The 16,355-nt window shown below is 37.6% G+C and overlaps 1 protein-coding gene across 1 annotated transcript in view; it reads right to left on the bottom strand.

The window, feature by feature from the left end:
- b4galnt4a (beta-1,4-N-acetyl-galactosaminyl transferase 4a) overlaps positions 1-16,355 on the bottom strand; it is a 210,974-nt gene that overhangs the window by 147,702 nt on the left and 46,917 nt on the right. The window contains exon 2 of the mRNA XM_067379463.1: positions 66-178. Within this exon, the coding sequence (XP_067235564.1) occupies positions 66-178 (113 nt within the window). The remainder of the gene's footprint in view (positions 1-65; positions 179-16,355) is intronic.

The raw sequence follows: 16,355 nt of genomic DNA on the forward strand, positions 1-16,355 counted from the left end.
TTTTTATGCCCTATAATTGTGTTGAAATTTTACATTTTGGTGGAAAAACAAATATAAAATCTTACTGTGTTTTCCTCCTCCTGGCTGTTGCTGGCATCTTCGCTTTTTCGGTACTTATCTGATGAACGAGAGTCTCTCTTACGGCTGGTATCAGTTCCCTCCATTGGCCTCTCACCATCTGTAAATGAGACAACGATCGCACACATTCAGTTTATATTTCATCAGCAGTATTATTGGTTCTATATCATTACCATTTATATTGAATACAGCACACTGAAACTAGGAGCTGTCATTATAGAGACTCTTCTGAGCAGTTAAAATAATTCTCAGAGAGAGAAAGCAAGAGAACACATGGAAAGGGCAACAGCTGGGATTCAGAATTAACACTTGCCAAGTGCCAAATGCAAATAAAATTGCCTTTGGCAAAGAAAATGAATAAATAAACACCTCTCATCCACCTGGATGCCAGCAGCTGTGTAGGCAAGTATTATGAAAAATGCCTGAAGAAGGTGTTTGACCAAAATGTTGTTTATTAAAAAATATTTGCAAGCTACAACACTGATTGCTTATTGTATTATTTTCACTTTTTGGAAAGGAATGCTACTGACCAGTCAGCCAATTATCTCATAGAGGTAAAATTTGACTATAAGCAAGCGCTGATCCACATAGCAGCTTATTCTAGATAATAACCACCCACTCAGACAAGAAGTTTCTTCATCCAAAGTTTCTTTATTGTTTTGACATGCTAATACAAGTTAGCCAGTGACACTTATATTGGAATTGCAACATAATGTACTTGAGTGACATGAATAATATCGAATAAAAAGGATAATAGTACTCTACTAACAAAGAGTCCAGCAACTTACATCTCGGAAAATATGGTTAGTTAGTCACAGAAAAAAGTCTGTAGCCATGTTTCCATTACAGATTTGCGCAAAACTTTTGGAATATTTTCTAAATATCAATAAAAAACTATTGCGAAATGACAGCATTCCCATTAACTGATGTTATGCGATTAAAACATCTTTTTTTTCCCTCTCCCGATAACTCATTCCAAAACTCATTCCACTGCACTAGGCATTATTTTTAATCAAACGAGACATTGGCACGTTATCCAAGCATTTATGGCCCCTTATACTTGGGATCGGCCACGTATGAGGTGTTTCTGGGTGTTTCTCCCTCCTATATGCTTCAATATCTTTATAAATTCAAATTGTGGCATTCCTTTGTTGTTTAGAATCCAGTAGTCCTGTAATACGTTTGACTTTTATGTGTTTAATGAAGAACTCTCGTCTTCTGTTTAAACATACCGCTCCACCTTTAAATAATGATCGAATTTTACATACGGCACGTGACCTGTAAATGCAAAAAAACTCTTTCCATTGCAGTTTTGCGAAATAATTCCTTTTTCGAATTGCTTGGAAAAACTACCTCATGCAAGCGTAAGAACTTTTTTGCGATATATGGGAGTTTTTGCGAAATTTACGTGTTTCCATTGGGCGTACTTTCAATTTGCAATTTCAATTTGCGCAAATTTAAAGGGCGATGGTAACGTGTCTTGTGGCGGACAGATCATTAACGGCAGGAATTCGCCTCTCATTCATCGACCTCAAATATCACTTAAAACATGTAAGTGGCAACTTTACAAGTCCGCTCGCTCTAACATTAACCTAGATAAATGTGCAATATTATTTTGGCACATATCCTAGTGTTTGTGCGGAGAGCGCGCTTACTGCATGACATGGAGGTGCCAATGCGATCACTTGCATTTAACTTAAAATACTCCATCATTTTTGGTCATACAGATAATCCAACATTCAAAACTTGTTAAACGGTTTGCTTTTATTTCTGTAAACTCACAATAACACAAAACGTGTTTTTGTAAAATAATGAATACAAACAAGATACGCTTTCTGCCGTCTTGGTCTCAAGTGAACTTGAGCATGTCACAAAAATGTTTTAAATTTTAACAAAATTTTTTATTTTTTTTATTGTATAATTGCATAACGTACATTCTAACTTTCCAGTTCTTGCTCCAAAAATCAAAAATCACCGCTACAATGCTGCTAACATACTCTAGTCTGGAACTTCGCAAACATAGACAAGATAAGTGCTACAAACAATGAAGCACAACTGTGCTGTTATACTAAATAACCAACCCAGGCTCATTGTAAAAATGTGCATGTTGGAACATTTCTGCGAAATAATATTATGTTGCTTCTTGCATGTTTTCCAAAGTGAAATGTCCACTGAGTGACACTAAAAACGTTTTCGGTTTATCCGAAACAGGTAAGTGTGAATCTTACAACATTTTATCATGTAGGTTATTGTATGTATCACGGCAGTTTAGAAATGAAATGTCCAGTGAGTGGCGCTAAAATTTTAATGCTCTACCGCGTTTGAAAATACCGTACCACCTGCACCAAATCCCTACCCTAAACATAACCGATAGTGTTAACATAAGCAAACTTGAGATAAAAACGCTTTTTGTTGAAGCATCCATGCAATTTTAGCTTGCAAGTTTAAGTTTCTGAATTATTTTGTTGCGACGCAAGGAACTCCAGATGAGCTACTGTATAGGTTTACTACGTCAGAAAAGCCATATATAAAGGAGCTGATTACATGGCGTAAACGGTAAAATGTTTTATTTTACAAACAATGCACTTTGGTAAAAGTGTTTTGAGGTCATAACATAGTACTATGCAATGAACAGTGTGAAAATAAGTCTTTTTTAATCAATAATGATCATAATTTGTGTGAAAATGAATAAAGTTTTTTTTTGTGTGTTTTACTGCCTCTGGTGTTAATTTCAGCTGGAAACTGCAGTGAATTCTATGTTGGAACCTACTTTATTTTTCTCAATGAGGGTTATAAACACCAGTATTCTTGGAAAGATGTTCAGCCAATCAAATTTGAGGACCAAAACTAACTGTTGTTTAAAATTAAATCTAATTTTGTAGCCTGTAAAGGGGGCGTCAGATGCCAATTTTCCACAAGTTAGTATGATTCTTTAGGGTCTTCATGTAAAGCCTATAACATAATTTGATTAAAATTTCTGAATGGTTGTGTAACAAAAAAAAAAAAACTTTTTACCTCGTCAAAAACAGCTCTGTTCAAAGTGAGCCGTTTCGGTGCGTGTCCCTTTAAATGATAATGAGCTACTGTTCACCCCACCCCTATCTTCCGTAGGCGGGTTGTAAACACTATTTGGCAGTGAACTCACCATTCTTATTTATGCAGTTGTAAATGCTCAAAAACAGTTAAAATACATTTGAAAATTACTTGTTATTCATTACCTAACACCTTTATAAACCTTATTGTAGTGTAACCATGTTATCTTTACATAAAATGTACACAGTTTGTAATAAGACAAACTGTTTTGCATTGTTCGTCAAGTTTGTAACAATGCACCTTAATGCATTGTTCATTATAAATGTGCAGTTATGAATTACAGTGACATGTTTGTTCGACTGTATTATTTTTATAATGAACAAGCTGCGATGTCACGTTTTCAGAGCTTTGTTGTGTGCGCGTGAGGCGCCGGCGCGATCAAACGGCAGTCTTTGCAAAGGACTTGCCTTATCGTCATGGCAACGGTTCATGGCCAGGTCAGATTACATCAGAGTTTGTTGTCGTTTGTCGGAAAATCATACCACACCGATCAGACATTCCCCGACCCAACAAACGCCAATTAAACATGTTTAGTCGAGTGAAAACAAACTCTGACCAACGACAACAGATGCCGACAGGGGTATCACACTAGCTGCGTCTCATTTCGGAGGCTGCGTCCTGATCAACAAACTCCAATAGACGTATTTGTTGGCGTTTATCTGTGCGGTGTGAACTGGCCTTTAACTTTAGCCGCGTTCGTCGTGGAACTTGCTAAATAGCACATTATTAGGAAAGGCGATATGTAAAGATTCATAAAAAAAACTATAATGTGTCAGCGCCGATGGCCTCATGGGCAGCGCGCCGACACGTAGTGCCAATGTGCTTCGGGCGACCCGAGTTTGAGTCCCGGCTCGTGGTCCTTTCATGATCCCGTCCCCCTCTCTTTCTCCCACTTCGCTTCCTGTCTAGTAACTGTCCTATCATAATAAAGACAAAAAAAAAAAAAAAAAAAACCTTTAACGTTACTCATGTATTCTGGAGGTACTGATCCATCCTTCAGGAACTTTTTAGCAAGGACATAAACGCATATAGGTAGATCTGGGGATCATTTTTATATCCAATAACAAAACAACTCAGTTGCTTTGGAGACATTCTTGTCTACACCTCCGCGGCGTCGAAACAATTGCGACTCTTTACAGCTCACTCAGGGCGGGTCTATGCTAAAACGCCAGTGTCCGTCAAGAGTCGTGGGAGGGGCCTGTGCAAATTTCCATCACTTTGCTAAGAATCTGTGAACGGCTTGATCTGACAAAGTGCTTATGATTTATGGGGATAAAAAAAAAAGCACTGGGTGGATTTTTATCACTATAGGATGGTTGTGTAGACACACTGCCAACACACATTTATGTCCAAACACCATGAAAAAGTGAATTTTGCATGTCCAGTATTTTCCCCAGCATTGGTCAGATATGGCAGTAGTTAATTTTGGACCGGCTACAACCCAGAAACAAGTGCCACTGGGTCAGTGACACACTTCGCATGGATTATGGGATTGTCCTCCATTGGCCGCCATTAGGAAATGAGGATCACTCAGGTGACATGGCAAAAAATCTAGAAGGATATACTCGGAGGTGTGCTAACATCGACAGATGGATAAAAGATATTTTTAGCAGTCAGACTAGGAGTGAGACTACAAGGTAAATATGGCAAAATCCGCCTTGACAGAAGCTCCTTATAAAAGGAAACTGTTTGTCAAGAGAATAAAATATCATTGCATGAGTGTTATTGCCTGTGGGGTGATTGCGACTTTACCTCTTTACAAACACAGTCACACATACTAGAAGCTAAAACAGTTTAACAAATGAAGTTGTACTGTAACCAGAGGGAATAAAGCTATAAAATATAATGAATGCTTCTCTTATAATAAAAGATGCTCTTGATAACTACTGACTATAGAGGAAGGGCGGTTTGCGGTCACAGCCTGGAGGTCTAGGAGACATTATGTATGCACTTGCATGTGCATAGATGTCTGTGTGAGCTGCTAATAATGTAAAATTGGGCCTTAAAAACTCAGGCAGGGTTTAAATTTACCCACTGGGTGCCTGGAAGTATTTGGCATCATTGATTTTCATTCATTATCTTGCAAATATGACGGTCTACTTCGACTTTATTTTTGCATAATCTTGCATCCATACCAGTAGGCGTCAATATAGAGTTTTTTTTGTTACAGATGAGTGTACAAATACAAGTATAGTTGTATTTGGTTATCCAATATTCATTTATTCTGCAAAAGTATCTGATAATAGGGGGTTACAAAGATTTTGAGGTAACATTTAAATGGAAGTCTTGTCATGATTTCAAAATGGTCGCCACCATAACGGAGTTATGGTTTAAGTTTAAAAAATTACTTAAAGTACACACTACTACACTCGTCCTTTGACATTTTTTCTACCCAGAGTGAGGTATCAAAAGTCAAAAAGATCAAATTACAAAGCTATCGCAGGTATACAAACTCCGTGACATATAAGTGTTTGAAAAATGAAATCCTGAGTTGCCGGGAAACTGTCAGGGCAACCCCAGCAATTCACTAAGTGGATTAAAAACACGAGGATGAGCTTCAGTCACAGCATGAGTCTCCTATCCCACAAGGTCTTTGTTGTTGCAGTACCTTGAACAAAATATGGGACAAATTTGATTGTGGCTTTATCACTTCATTACCCTACTCCCTTTTTTGAGCATCCTTGAATCTGTGAATTTAACAGTGATCTCCACCAAAAAATACTCATTGACTAAAAATTCAAAAGTATTAAATTAATTCCAAATGGAAAGCCTTCAATAAATGTCATACTTTCAATTGAAGAGGTCATGAACTGAGAATCATAGCTGTGGAGCTGTCAATCAAACAGTTTATCTGGATAATTGCCAAAATTCTCGTTATGTAATCAATGACATAGTTACACTGTACAACAATGCTCTTACAGTCTAAACATCATGTTTGCATTGTAAGCAATGATGAAAGCATTCGTGAGAATGCAGAAATCGCTTTGCAATAATGAGATCACAGCATTCATGCGCTCAACAGTCTGTCATTGGCTATAATGCTCATTGCTGCAACCTTTCATGTGACGGGAGTAGATCTAAATATAGTGCAATAATTAGCGCTTTTCATGATTAAGAGTTCAGTACATGGAAATGACATACAGTGAGTCTCAAACTCCATTGTTTCCTCCTTGTATAAATCTCATTTGTTTAAAAGACCTCAGAAGAAAAGGCGAATCTCAACATAACACCGACTGTACGGCCCCAATATTTGCATATGCCAGTCCATGTTCAAGGCATTAGATAAGGGCAGCCAGTATTAACGTCTGGATCTGTGCACAGCTGAATCATCAGACTAGGTAAGCATGTAAGGACAACAGCGAAAATTGACAGCTGGAGCGATAATAACTAACATGATCCATGATTAAATGATATTTTTAGTGATGTCTTTCTAAATGTTTCGTTAGCATGTTGCTAATGTACTGTTAAATGTGGTTAAAGTTACCATCGTTTCTTACTGTATTCACGGAGACAAGAGCCGTCGCTATTTTCATTATTAAACACTTGCAGTCTGTATAATTCATAAACACAACTTCATTTTTTATAAATCTCTCCAACAGTGTGTAATGTTAGCTTTAGCCACGGAGCACTATCAAACTCATTCAGAATCAAATGTAAACATCCAAATAAATACCATACTTACGCGATTAGACATGCTGCATGACGAACACTTTGTAAAGATCCATTTTATACTAGCTGTGTGAACTTTGTCGAGAGCTCGGCAGGGGGCGGAGAGCGTGCGATTTAAAGGGATCGCAGCATGAATCGGCGCATTTCTAATTATGCCTCAAAATAGGCAGTTAAAAAAAATCAATAAAAAAAATCTATGGGGTATTTTGAGCTGCAACTTCACAGACACATTCAGGGGACACCTTAGACTTATATTACATCTTGTAAAAAAACGTTCGATGGCACCTTTAATCTTGTCGGCAGTAAAAGTAAAAACGTAGTAAAAGTACTTGAGAGGGATCCACATATAATGCTTATTTCATATGCAAAGATGTCAGCCAATCACAGCAATGGGCATTTACACTGAAGTCTCACAGCAGACACACCCCTTCAAACAGAGCGTTCAAATCAGAGGGTTAAAATCAGGAGACAAAATCGCCATTTATTTCTAAATTATCAAAAAATTTTATGTAAAAATCATATTAACATTACAAGTGGTCCTTGCATCTCCTCTGCATCAGAGAAACCAGCAGAAATGACATTTTAACATAAATCAGGTGCTGTCCTCCAAAGGCACTGCCTTTAATGCAAATGTACATGCTTAAATATTCATGAGTTGCAAAAATGAACTTAAAATAAATGGAATTTGCAGTACTGTATGTGATTGAATTCTGAATGGTTTTAACTTTTACCCACTCGAGTCCCTCAGCATGTAGAAAGGTTTAGATATTGTGGATAAAACACAGAGAACAAACATGTATTGTCAGTGCTCACAAACTGGTCTTCACATTATCAAATGCATGAACTGACCCAAGAAAACTGCAGCAACCTTTCTCTCTCTTGAAACCAACACGGAAGTGACTTAAAAGATTAGTTCACTTTCAAATGAAAATTACTCCAAGCTTTACTCACCCTTAAGCCATCCTATGTGTATTCAACTCACAAAAGGAAGTGTAAACTGGTGCCGCATCAGTTAAACTTTTTGCGTAAGTTGAAGAGGGAAGGCGTAGGACGTAGCGTAAGCTTTTTGAACTGAAAGAGTTTTACACTTTCTTAGAAAGTTGAATACGGAAGGCAGTCTGGCAGAAGCTAGATATTTTACTTCATAACTTGTTAAATATGGATTTTTTTTTTTTTTTTACACAAAAACACATCGCTTCGCTTCAGAAGGACTTGATTAACCCTCTGGAGTCTGAGGCTGATTTGGGGCTTGGAGAAGTTTTGACATGCCCTGACATTTGTGCTTTTTTCAGTTGTTCATAAACATATTAATGGTAAAAATGGCATTACACTGTATTCAGCACAAACTAGGCTACAATAATATGTGAGGAACATGTATGTACATGTTTGTATTTTTGAAGGAATAATGTTTATGCGTGGTTATTGAAAAAACAAAAAACTTAAGTCCCTGAAATAAGGCCAAAAAAAGTATATTAAATCTGTGTTCACAAGACTTTTGGGTATTGGAGGTTGTAGACTAGAGTTTTTGCTTCAGAATTATGTAAAAATTATGCTGCCTACTCCTTCATATAAAACAATATATTGATTTAGTTTTTGTAAGACACTTTTTGCCAAGAAACAAAGTATGCATGGAGACGTGAATCTGCATGAATAACGGGCCATTTACACATGAGAAGACAAAAGAATCACATAATAATGACCTGAAATGACTTGCATATTAATGAGGCCTTTCAATCAGGTAGGCTGTGAGAAAAACCCTCTGTAATAATGTCTCAGCTCATCATAAACAGCAATACTGTGAAATATTATTACAGTATTACAGTATTACAGACACCGTAGATTGACAGTAAACCCTTAGAACTTTCAAATGAGGTATAATTTGTTATCTTTATTAATATTTTAGATAGTATCTAATGCCGCATTTCCACCAAAATTACCCGGAACAATTTGTACCAGGAAAATTTTTCCCAGGAACTATTTTCCCCCCAGACCTATTGCTAACTGCATTTCCATAGCGGTCTAAAGTACCGTGACGATAGTCCGGTGCGCAGGACTGCACATGACTTTCTAGTTCCCACTGGATTTCGTCGTCTGCATATAAGCTCAATAAAGGCTGAACCTAATTGTCAGTCCAACTGTCATATTTTTTTTTAAACTCCATTGTTGATTCGAAAAGCAAACAACTCTTACTGCATGTACCGCAAAAGACTAAAAAACGTTGGTTGAAATAAAATGCATGGAGTCAACCAATCAAAATGCTGCATGAACTCAACCAATCAGCATGTTCAGCTGCAAGTCTCACACCCGAAAGTTCTGGAACTTTGAAAAAGTACTTTCTAGTGAGCAGGTACTTTCAGAGGGGGACTTTTTTTTACCCGGAACTTCATTTAGACCCTGGTTCCTGCGGTCGAAACACACTGAGTACCACCCCAAAGTTCTTAGTTCCTGGGTAAAGTTCCTGTGGTGGAAACATGGCTTTAGATAGATAAATAGCTCCTTAGCCTGAGCTAACTTGATCACGTCGAGCTATGTGGGAGTGGTTTCAGCAACACTCAGCTCCACCCACATCCCGCCTCTTTGCCCATTTTTGGTTATCCAGGAGTGACACGTGGTGACATGCTGCCAAGATGGTGACGACCGGCTCTGCACACTTTGGGCTTCAAAAATGCTCTTCAGAATCCTACGGGTGATGTCACGGACACAACGTCCATGTTTCCATCAGACATTGCTGTTATATGAATCCAATAGACAATCTGAAAATTTCAGTAGTAGTCAGTTTTATATCAAAGTTCTAAAAGCCTATAAGCAGATTTTGCCCATAACATCCTTCTCTATGGTTTCTGTAGCTCGACTAGTAGATCATGCTACTAGCAACACCAAAATCAAGGGTTGGATTCCCTGAAAACATGCAAAATTATATATATATATAATACCATGAAAGCACTGCAAGTCGCTTTTGATAACAGTGTCTTGGTTAAACATCATGCAGTTACATAAAAACTGATGGCTTGTGTTGTCTTCATAAACATGCACTTCTCCCTGCAGAGTAGAAATAAGCACAGCTTGATATGCAGTTTATTTAACATTATAGAGCTGAGTCTGTGTGAGACACACTGGTATTTATGAGCTTGAGCATGGTGTGTTCAAATGTTTCAGAAAAAGAAACATTTCTGATTTCTGACCTGGTTTCTCATCTGGTACAGCTGTTAATGGGCTTGATTAATTCATTTAAATCAACAATAACTTGCAAAACAATCTAATAAGTGCATTGGAAACACGCTGTGAAATGCAAGGATTGACATCTGGGTAATTCACATCCTAACAATGAAAATGCTATCATTTTGCCCTGTAAGCCAGTCTGTTCCAATAGTTTAACATTTAGCTCTTCCTTAGAAGCCAAGCATATCACAAGGTGAATTGTGAGATTCCAAGATATATTTAATAAATCACAAACTGTTACATGTCTCATAGACAGGTAGATGAGTGTTGAGAGCTACTTTTGCAAGCCATTCTTTAGTACTCTGGCAGTTCTAGCACTTGGACGCAAGCTTTATTGCTGGAATGGAGGAACAGTGCACAGTGAATTTATCTACCAAATACTGTGAGGATTGCAAGAGACTTCCGGATTATCCAAGATAGTGCCAATGTGTGACGATGTAAAAGGGGCGTACATATCACATTTGGCCACAAACATAGATAAGGAAGGGTAGGCTGTATGAAAATCAAATACTTACAGCATAACAGACCAAAATAGAATAAAAACACAAATAAAGTTGATGCTTTGCTGCTTGGACTCCTAAATATCTTACTCAGATTCCCAGCAGACATGCTAATTAACAATGAGCTATGTTTATGTCATTGTCACTGTACTAAACATTTAATACGGTGTTTAATAGGAGATAAAAAGGCAGTAAACAAATAAGAAAGTGCTGTTAATGTCATAACGGACCCTGAACATCACGATTGGGGCATGTTTTAATTGCACACATCAGTGGAGATACAAGCTATAATTAGTCAATTAACTTTACAGTGAATTGTGATGGTGGAATATGATTGCGGAAGTCAATCATACGTGTGCTTCAGGAAAAGTTGTAATAAAGTAGAAAAGCTGTGAAATTGCGTTTTCAAGTTGTTTTTTTCTGAAGTGATTCCTAAATATACAGTAGTAGCCATGTTCTGTCAGAGCTATAGCCTAACACTAGCACACATGCTAGCTAACACATTGGCCTACTAGCTTAGCATAGCACTAACTGGTTAATAAAAGCTCTTGTTTAACCCTTAAACAGGCAAGACTGGAAAATGATCAGCAAAAAATCATTTCATGTCACTTTTTATATAATTTTGCAAACAGGTTTTGTAGCGCAAGTTTTTGAAAATGATAATGCGCATTCGTCTCCATGTAAACTACAAAAATGTGAATTTTGAAAACAATGACATCATGCACATGCATATTACGTGTTTAGTCTATGGGTGCATAGTGTTTCTTTACAAAGTGACATCGCCAACTACTGGTCTGGCATGCAAAATACATTGTTTTTAGTCATTTTTGCGGATCTGTGTGAATGTGGATCGTTTTGACAATGTTGTCATCTGTACATGAAAAATGCAAAAGATATTGCACAACACCAGATATACTGTACAGTTTCTTTTTAGATAGTCACCTGGGGTCTCATTTCCCACGCAAAGGTTGTGATCTATAAAAACAAACTTGACGGGAGAATGTGCGCACCTTTAAGCAAAGTTTGAGCAGTGCGTACGCACATTCTGGAGACAGAAGTGATATGAATTGAGATAGTAGATGTGCTACTTTCGATCACTTTTCCAGTGACACGCTGTTTTAATGACAGCGAGGAGCACTTTGAGCACAATAAATCTAAACTGCAGATTTTATGACAAAATATTTTTTCGAGAATGACGATCAGTGATGCACAATTAACTTAGATATTATGGAAGACACTGCTGGATTCGGTGGTCGAACGGTCCGTTGTCCTGTTTGAATAGGTCCAATAATATCTTACTGTACAACCACAGCTGCAGGAGGTGTTGATGTTGTGTGAAGGATCTTCAAACAATTACTATTTGAAGGATATAATTTGAGGAAAACGGTAAGATTTGCATGTTTTCTTTTTAAAATACTTTGTCAGTGACGCGCCGAGTCAGACAATTGTATTTACACTGCAGTAAATAAGTAGGCCAATCTGTTTCCACTAAAATAGCCTATAAACTTCCTAAAAGATATGTTCACCTCATCAGCAAAACTGCATAAATTTGATTTGAATTGTTTAAAACTATTAAAATACTATCTGGCCAGTAGAAATGAATGAATCAACACTATTCTAAAACCTTTATCTGAATTATTTTATACAATTTTGTTTTTATGGATATTTTGATATATTTATTCTAAAACATAAAGAGGATATTGGATGATCTTTATCAATATAATGTGTGGCACAAATTGCATTTATAGTCCATATCTAATATTTTCCAATGTCTTGTACCTTTGACGGTGTTAACCGTGGAGTCACGTGGATGGGAATATGTATGGAAATGATATGCAGATGAGGTTATGCATAGTAAAACTAGGCGTCGTAATCTTCATATATGGTGATTTCGGGGAGGAAACAGGGTGGAGATGCACGTACGCACAGTCTTCCGCTGACTGGGCTTTATAAAGGGATTTGTGCGCAGGTTCTGGCGTACGCGTGGTTTTATAAATCTGATTTTTTTTTTGTGCGTATGCAGAATCTAGCTTTTGCGTGTACGTACAATTTTAGTAGGGATCCTACGCACAGTTTTATAAGTGAGACCCCTGAGCTGTAAATGTCATGTGACTAATCACTGTAGATCCATAGGAAATTGACATCCTGGCAATGCTGATTAGCTGATGGCACCACAAGAACATGCCCAAAACCTTTAAAGGATTAGTCCACTTTCAAATAAAATTTTCTTGATAATTTACTCACCCCCATGTCATCCAAGATGTCCATATCATTGATTCTTCAGTCGAAAAGAAATTTAGGTTTTTGATGAAAACATTCCAGGATTATTCTCCTTATAGTGGACTTCATTGGACTCCACTGTTGAAGGTCAAAATTACAGTTTCAGTGCAGCTTCAAAGGGCTTTAAACGATACCAGACGAGAATTAAAGGTTTTATCTAGTGAAACAATCAGTCATTTTCTAAAAAAAAAAAAATATATAAATGTATATGTTTAATAAACACAAATGATTGCCTTGCAAGTGCTTCCGCCATTCCGCCTTCCGTATTCTTCAAAAAGCTTGCGCTGTATGTCCTACGCCCTTACGGAACGAACGCAGCGCCAGTTCCGTTTTTTTCCATAAGTAGTATAGGGAAGGCGTAGGACATACAGCGTAAGCTTTTTGTATATTTTAAAGCATATACATTTGTATTTTTTTTTAAAAAGTTACCGATCATTTCTCTAGATAAGACCCTTATTCCTCGTCTGGTATTGTTTAAAGCCATTTGAAGCTGCACTGAAACTAATTTTGACCTTCAACCGTTTGGAGGCCATTTAAGTCCACTATAAGGAGAATAATCCTGGAATGTTTTCATCAAAAACTTTAATTTCTTTTTGACTGAAGAAAGAAGGACATGGACATCTTGGATGACATGGGGGTGAGGAAATTATCAGGAAATTTTTAACTGAAAGTGGACTAATCCATTAACTATCCTCAAGATTTGATGCCAAAAGCATGGTTGGAGCCATGCTGCTCACATGGCGGGACAAAGGTTTGAGTCCAGATTGTGACGTGATCCCTTTTAGGGATGGCTACGGGACCTATGTTCGAGTGATTGCAAAAAATAAATAACTTCTATTTATAATTGAAACGGCATTTAATTGTTCTGATCACTGACGTTTTGGGCAGTACCTTGTGATCCGAGTTGAAACATCAACTGTACATGGTACTTTTCAGTTCGAAACAGCACTCAATGTTCTGTTTGCAGAGGGTGTAGCCTACATCCTGGATGCCTTCTTTCTTGTGTTCAAAAGCAGCACAACTGATGGAATGGAATGTAACAGAACGCAAGCGACACAAAGTTAAACTAAATTTATTTTTAACTTGACAAGCCATCTTAATAACTTATCTGACGTCTATGTGCTTTGACCAACACTTAAAAATAGCACAGGCAGACCTCGCTCCATCAAACATTTCCTCCAGAGAAAAAAAGGGTGTACTGAGTGGTAGTGCATCCCTTTGCCAAGTCCACTGCTTCGTCCTGCTGCTTCTGTTTCCAGGAGCAGACTCTGATAATGCAGCGCAGCAGGCCAGAAGAGTGAGCTCCTAAAATCTCCTTAATTTCCTGTAATCTGGGTCATAGGCAATGGGCCAGGAGTGCCACATCTCCCTGGGCAGTACACATACCTCACTACACTTATTGCACAGCTTAACAGGCAGCAACACACACCCACATAACACATGCTTGACTGTGCCCATTCACATCTCGCCGGCCCTCTGAGACGCAGTAAAGAGGGTCAGTTTGCTGGAGTGCAGATATGTCACTCTCAGCGTGCAGTTTGCCATGGCTCTTTGGATAGAGTGGATTAAATTAATTGAATATAAGCAGATCAAGCCAGTAAGCTTGATTAAATAACGATTAGTAGCTTGAAAACACTTTGCTGCTCTGATGGTGGAATGGAAAAGTGAATGGGTTTTTTTCAGAGACAAGCAGAGCAGATGGCTGATGTGTTTGTTTATGCTGTTTGTTTAGTCTTGCCAGTGGCAAAATTATGGTTGATATGCTCTTTGGGGTGAAGAAGAACAAGGACTCTCTGCTCCTCTTGTCTCTTTACGTTTTGTCCCAGCTTCCTTTCTCGCCTCTAATCATCTAGTCCCCCTTCCTCATTCCCGTCCCTTGTCTCTACTCTTTGCATATCCTCTTATCTCATCTCTTCATCTTTCGACTCCTATCCTCATGTCTCATCTTAGCTCCTTAAGGTCTGTTTCCGGCATGGGTCTGGCTCACTTTCGGTAAATAGCTTTAGGCCCAATATTGGGCAATTCCACGCAAAGGTCATCTTTACCATGAAAAAAAAAAGTTTTAACCAAAAGAACAAAACCCTTTTTAAATTGTCCATTTAGGTCTGTAATATACTGTATTAATGTGCTCTAACAGAAATTTTAAGAAAATTGCCTTGTTTATCCACAATATATGTGGTAAGCAACAATGCTTAAATTAAATTTTCAACCAACCATATTTCATGCTTTCAAAAAAGGGATCAAAGACCCCATTTTTTAAACTTTATTTTAGCAGTAAGCATTGTGTAGAAAGATGGAGGCATGCCTGAGAAATAAATACACTCATTTAGTCATAACAGCACTGCCTGTTGAATTTATAGGAGCTAGAATAAAGAGGTCAGGACGCTTCAGAACTCTGTCACGTCCGTAACGTTTTAAAGATTAAGTTTATGTCATATAACAATTATAAATGCAAATAACTTGAAACTTTATATGCAAAGCTAAATTATGTTTATGCTTATTAGGATCAACAATTCATTTCACTACGTTGCTCTGAACAACCATAATAAGCGTTACGGACGTGACCGTTACGGACGCTTCATATTAAATCCTATGAGTTTGCTTCTTTATATTGCTATCATCTGTTTCAGGCTTACCATATCAGAACATATCCAATAATCGCAATACTCTTTGTGCTTTGTTAGTTTTAATATGAAAAAGGTTTAACTTTCAAATTCAGTCGATTTTATAACAAAATTTAAACAATAGATGTCGCTCTTTAATAGCCTACGGCGCGTGACAGATTAGCTACTGCAGCGCCTGTAAGCGGCGGATCAGGTGCACATGAACCGATCTTCTCTTCCTCTTGCCAGAGAACGAAATATGAACATCAAAAGGTAGGCCTATATGATACAGTACAACTTATAGAAGAGCATTGTGTCTCATAGGACACTTCCCTCGAGAATTGGGATGTCGCGTTACCGGTTGGTTAAAAATGAATAGCCTAGCCTATATTGATCACAATCCGCGCGATCAAGCTGACAAAATGAAAATAATAAGATTGCAATAATTTTGACTTGAAATAAAGTTTGATCATTTTGACTCAAGACTCCGCTTTAAACTCTGAAAACTAGACGAAAAACCTTGTGGTCATTTAGACACAAAACATAAAACTGACATGATTGCGATTGGCAATAGTGTCAATCGGTTCACCTGACTGTGGGGAAAACATGCGATTTTAAACTGCTTTATGATAAACATAAATATTTGTCAATGTATTTTAGCAAGCAGTTCTGTAAGAAGGAAAATCATGGTCTCTAAATTGATTCTTGAACAACGCACATGCTGGTCAACATGAGAAATAGGTCTAATCCATAACCTTTTGCACTACAGAGTATAACGTTACATTTGTATAAAGTTTAGTAAAAACTTGATAAATTGTGGAGTCTTACCATACTGGTATCCCAGATTTCAGTATTTGGTGGTTTAAATGCTTGCTTGAGGTCTCTGTGAAAGTTTTAAAGCAGTTTTAAACCA

This window comes from Chanodichthys erythropterus, chromosome 24 (genome assembly GCF_024489055.1).
Source record: "Chanodichthys erythropterus isolate Z2021 chromosome 24, ASM2448905v1, whole genome shotgun sequence".
In the NCBI taxonomy this organism is placed as follows: Eukaryota; Metazoa; Chordata; class Actinopteri; order Cypriniformes; family Xenocyprididae; genus Chanodichthys; species Chanodichthys erythropterus.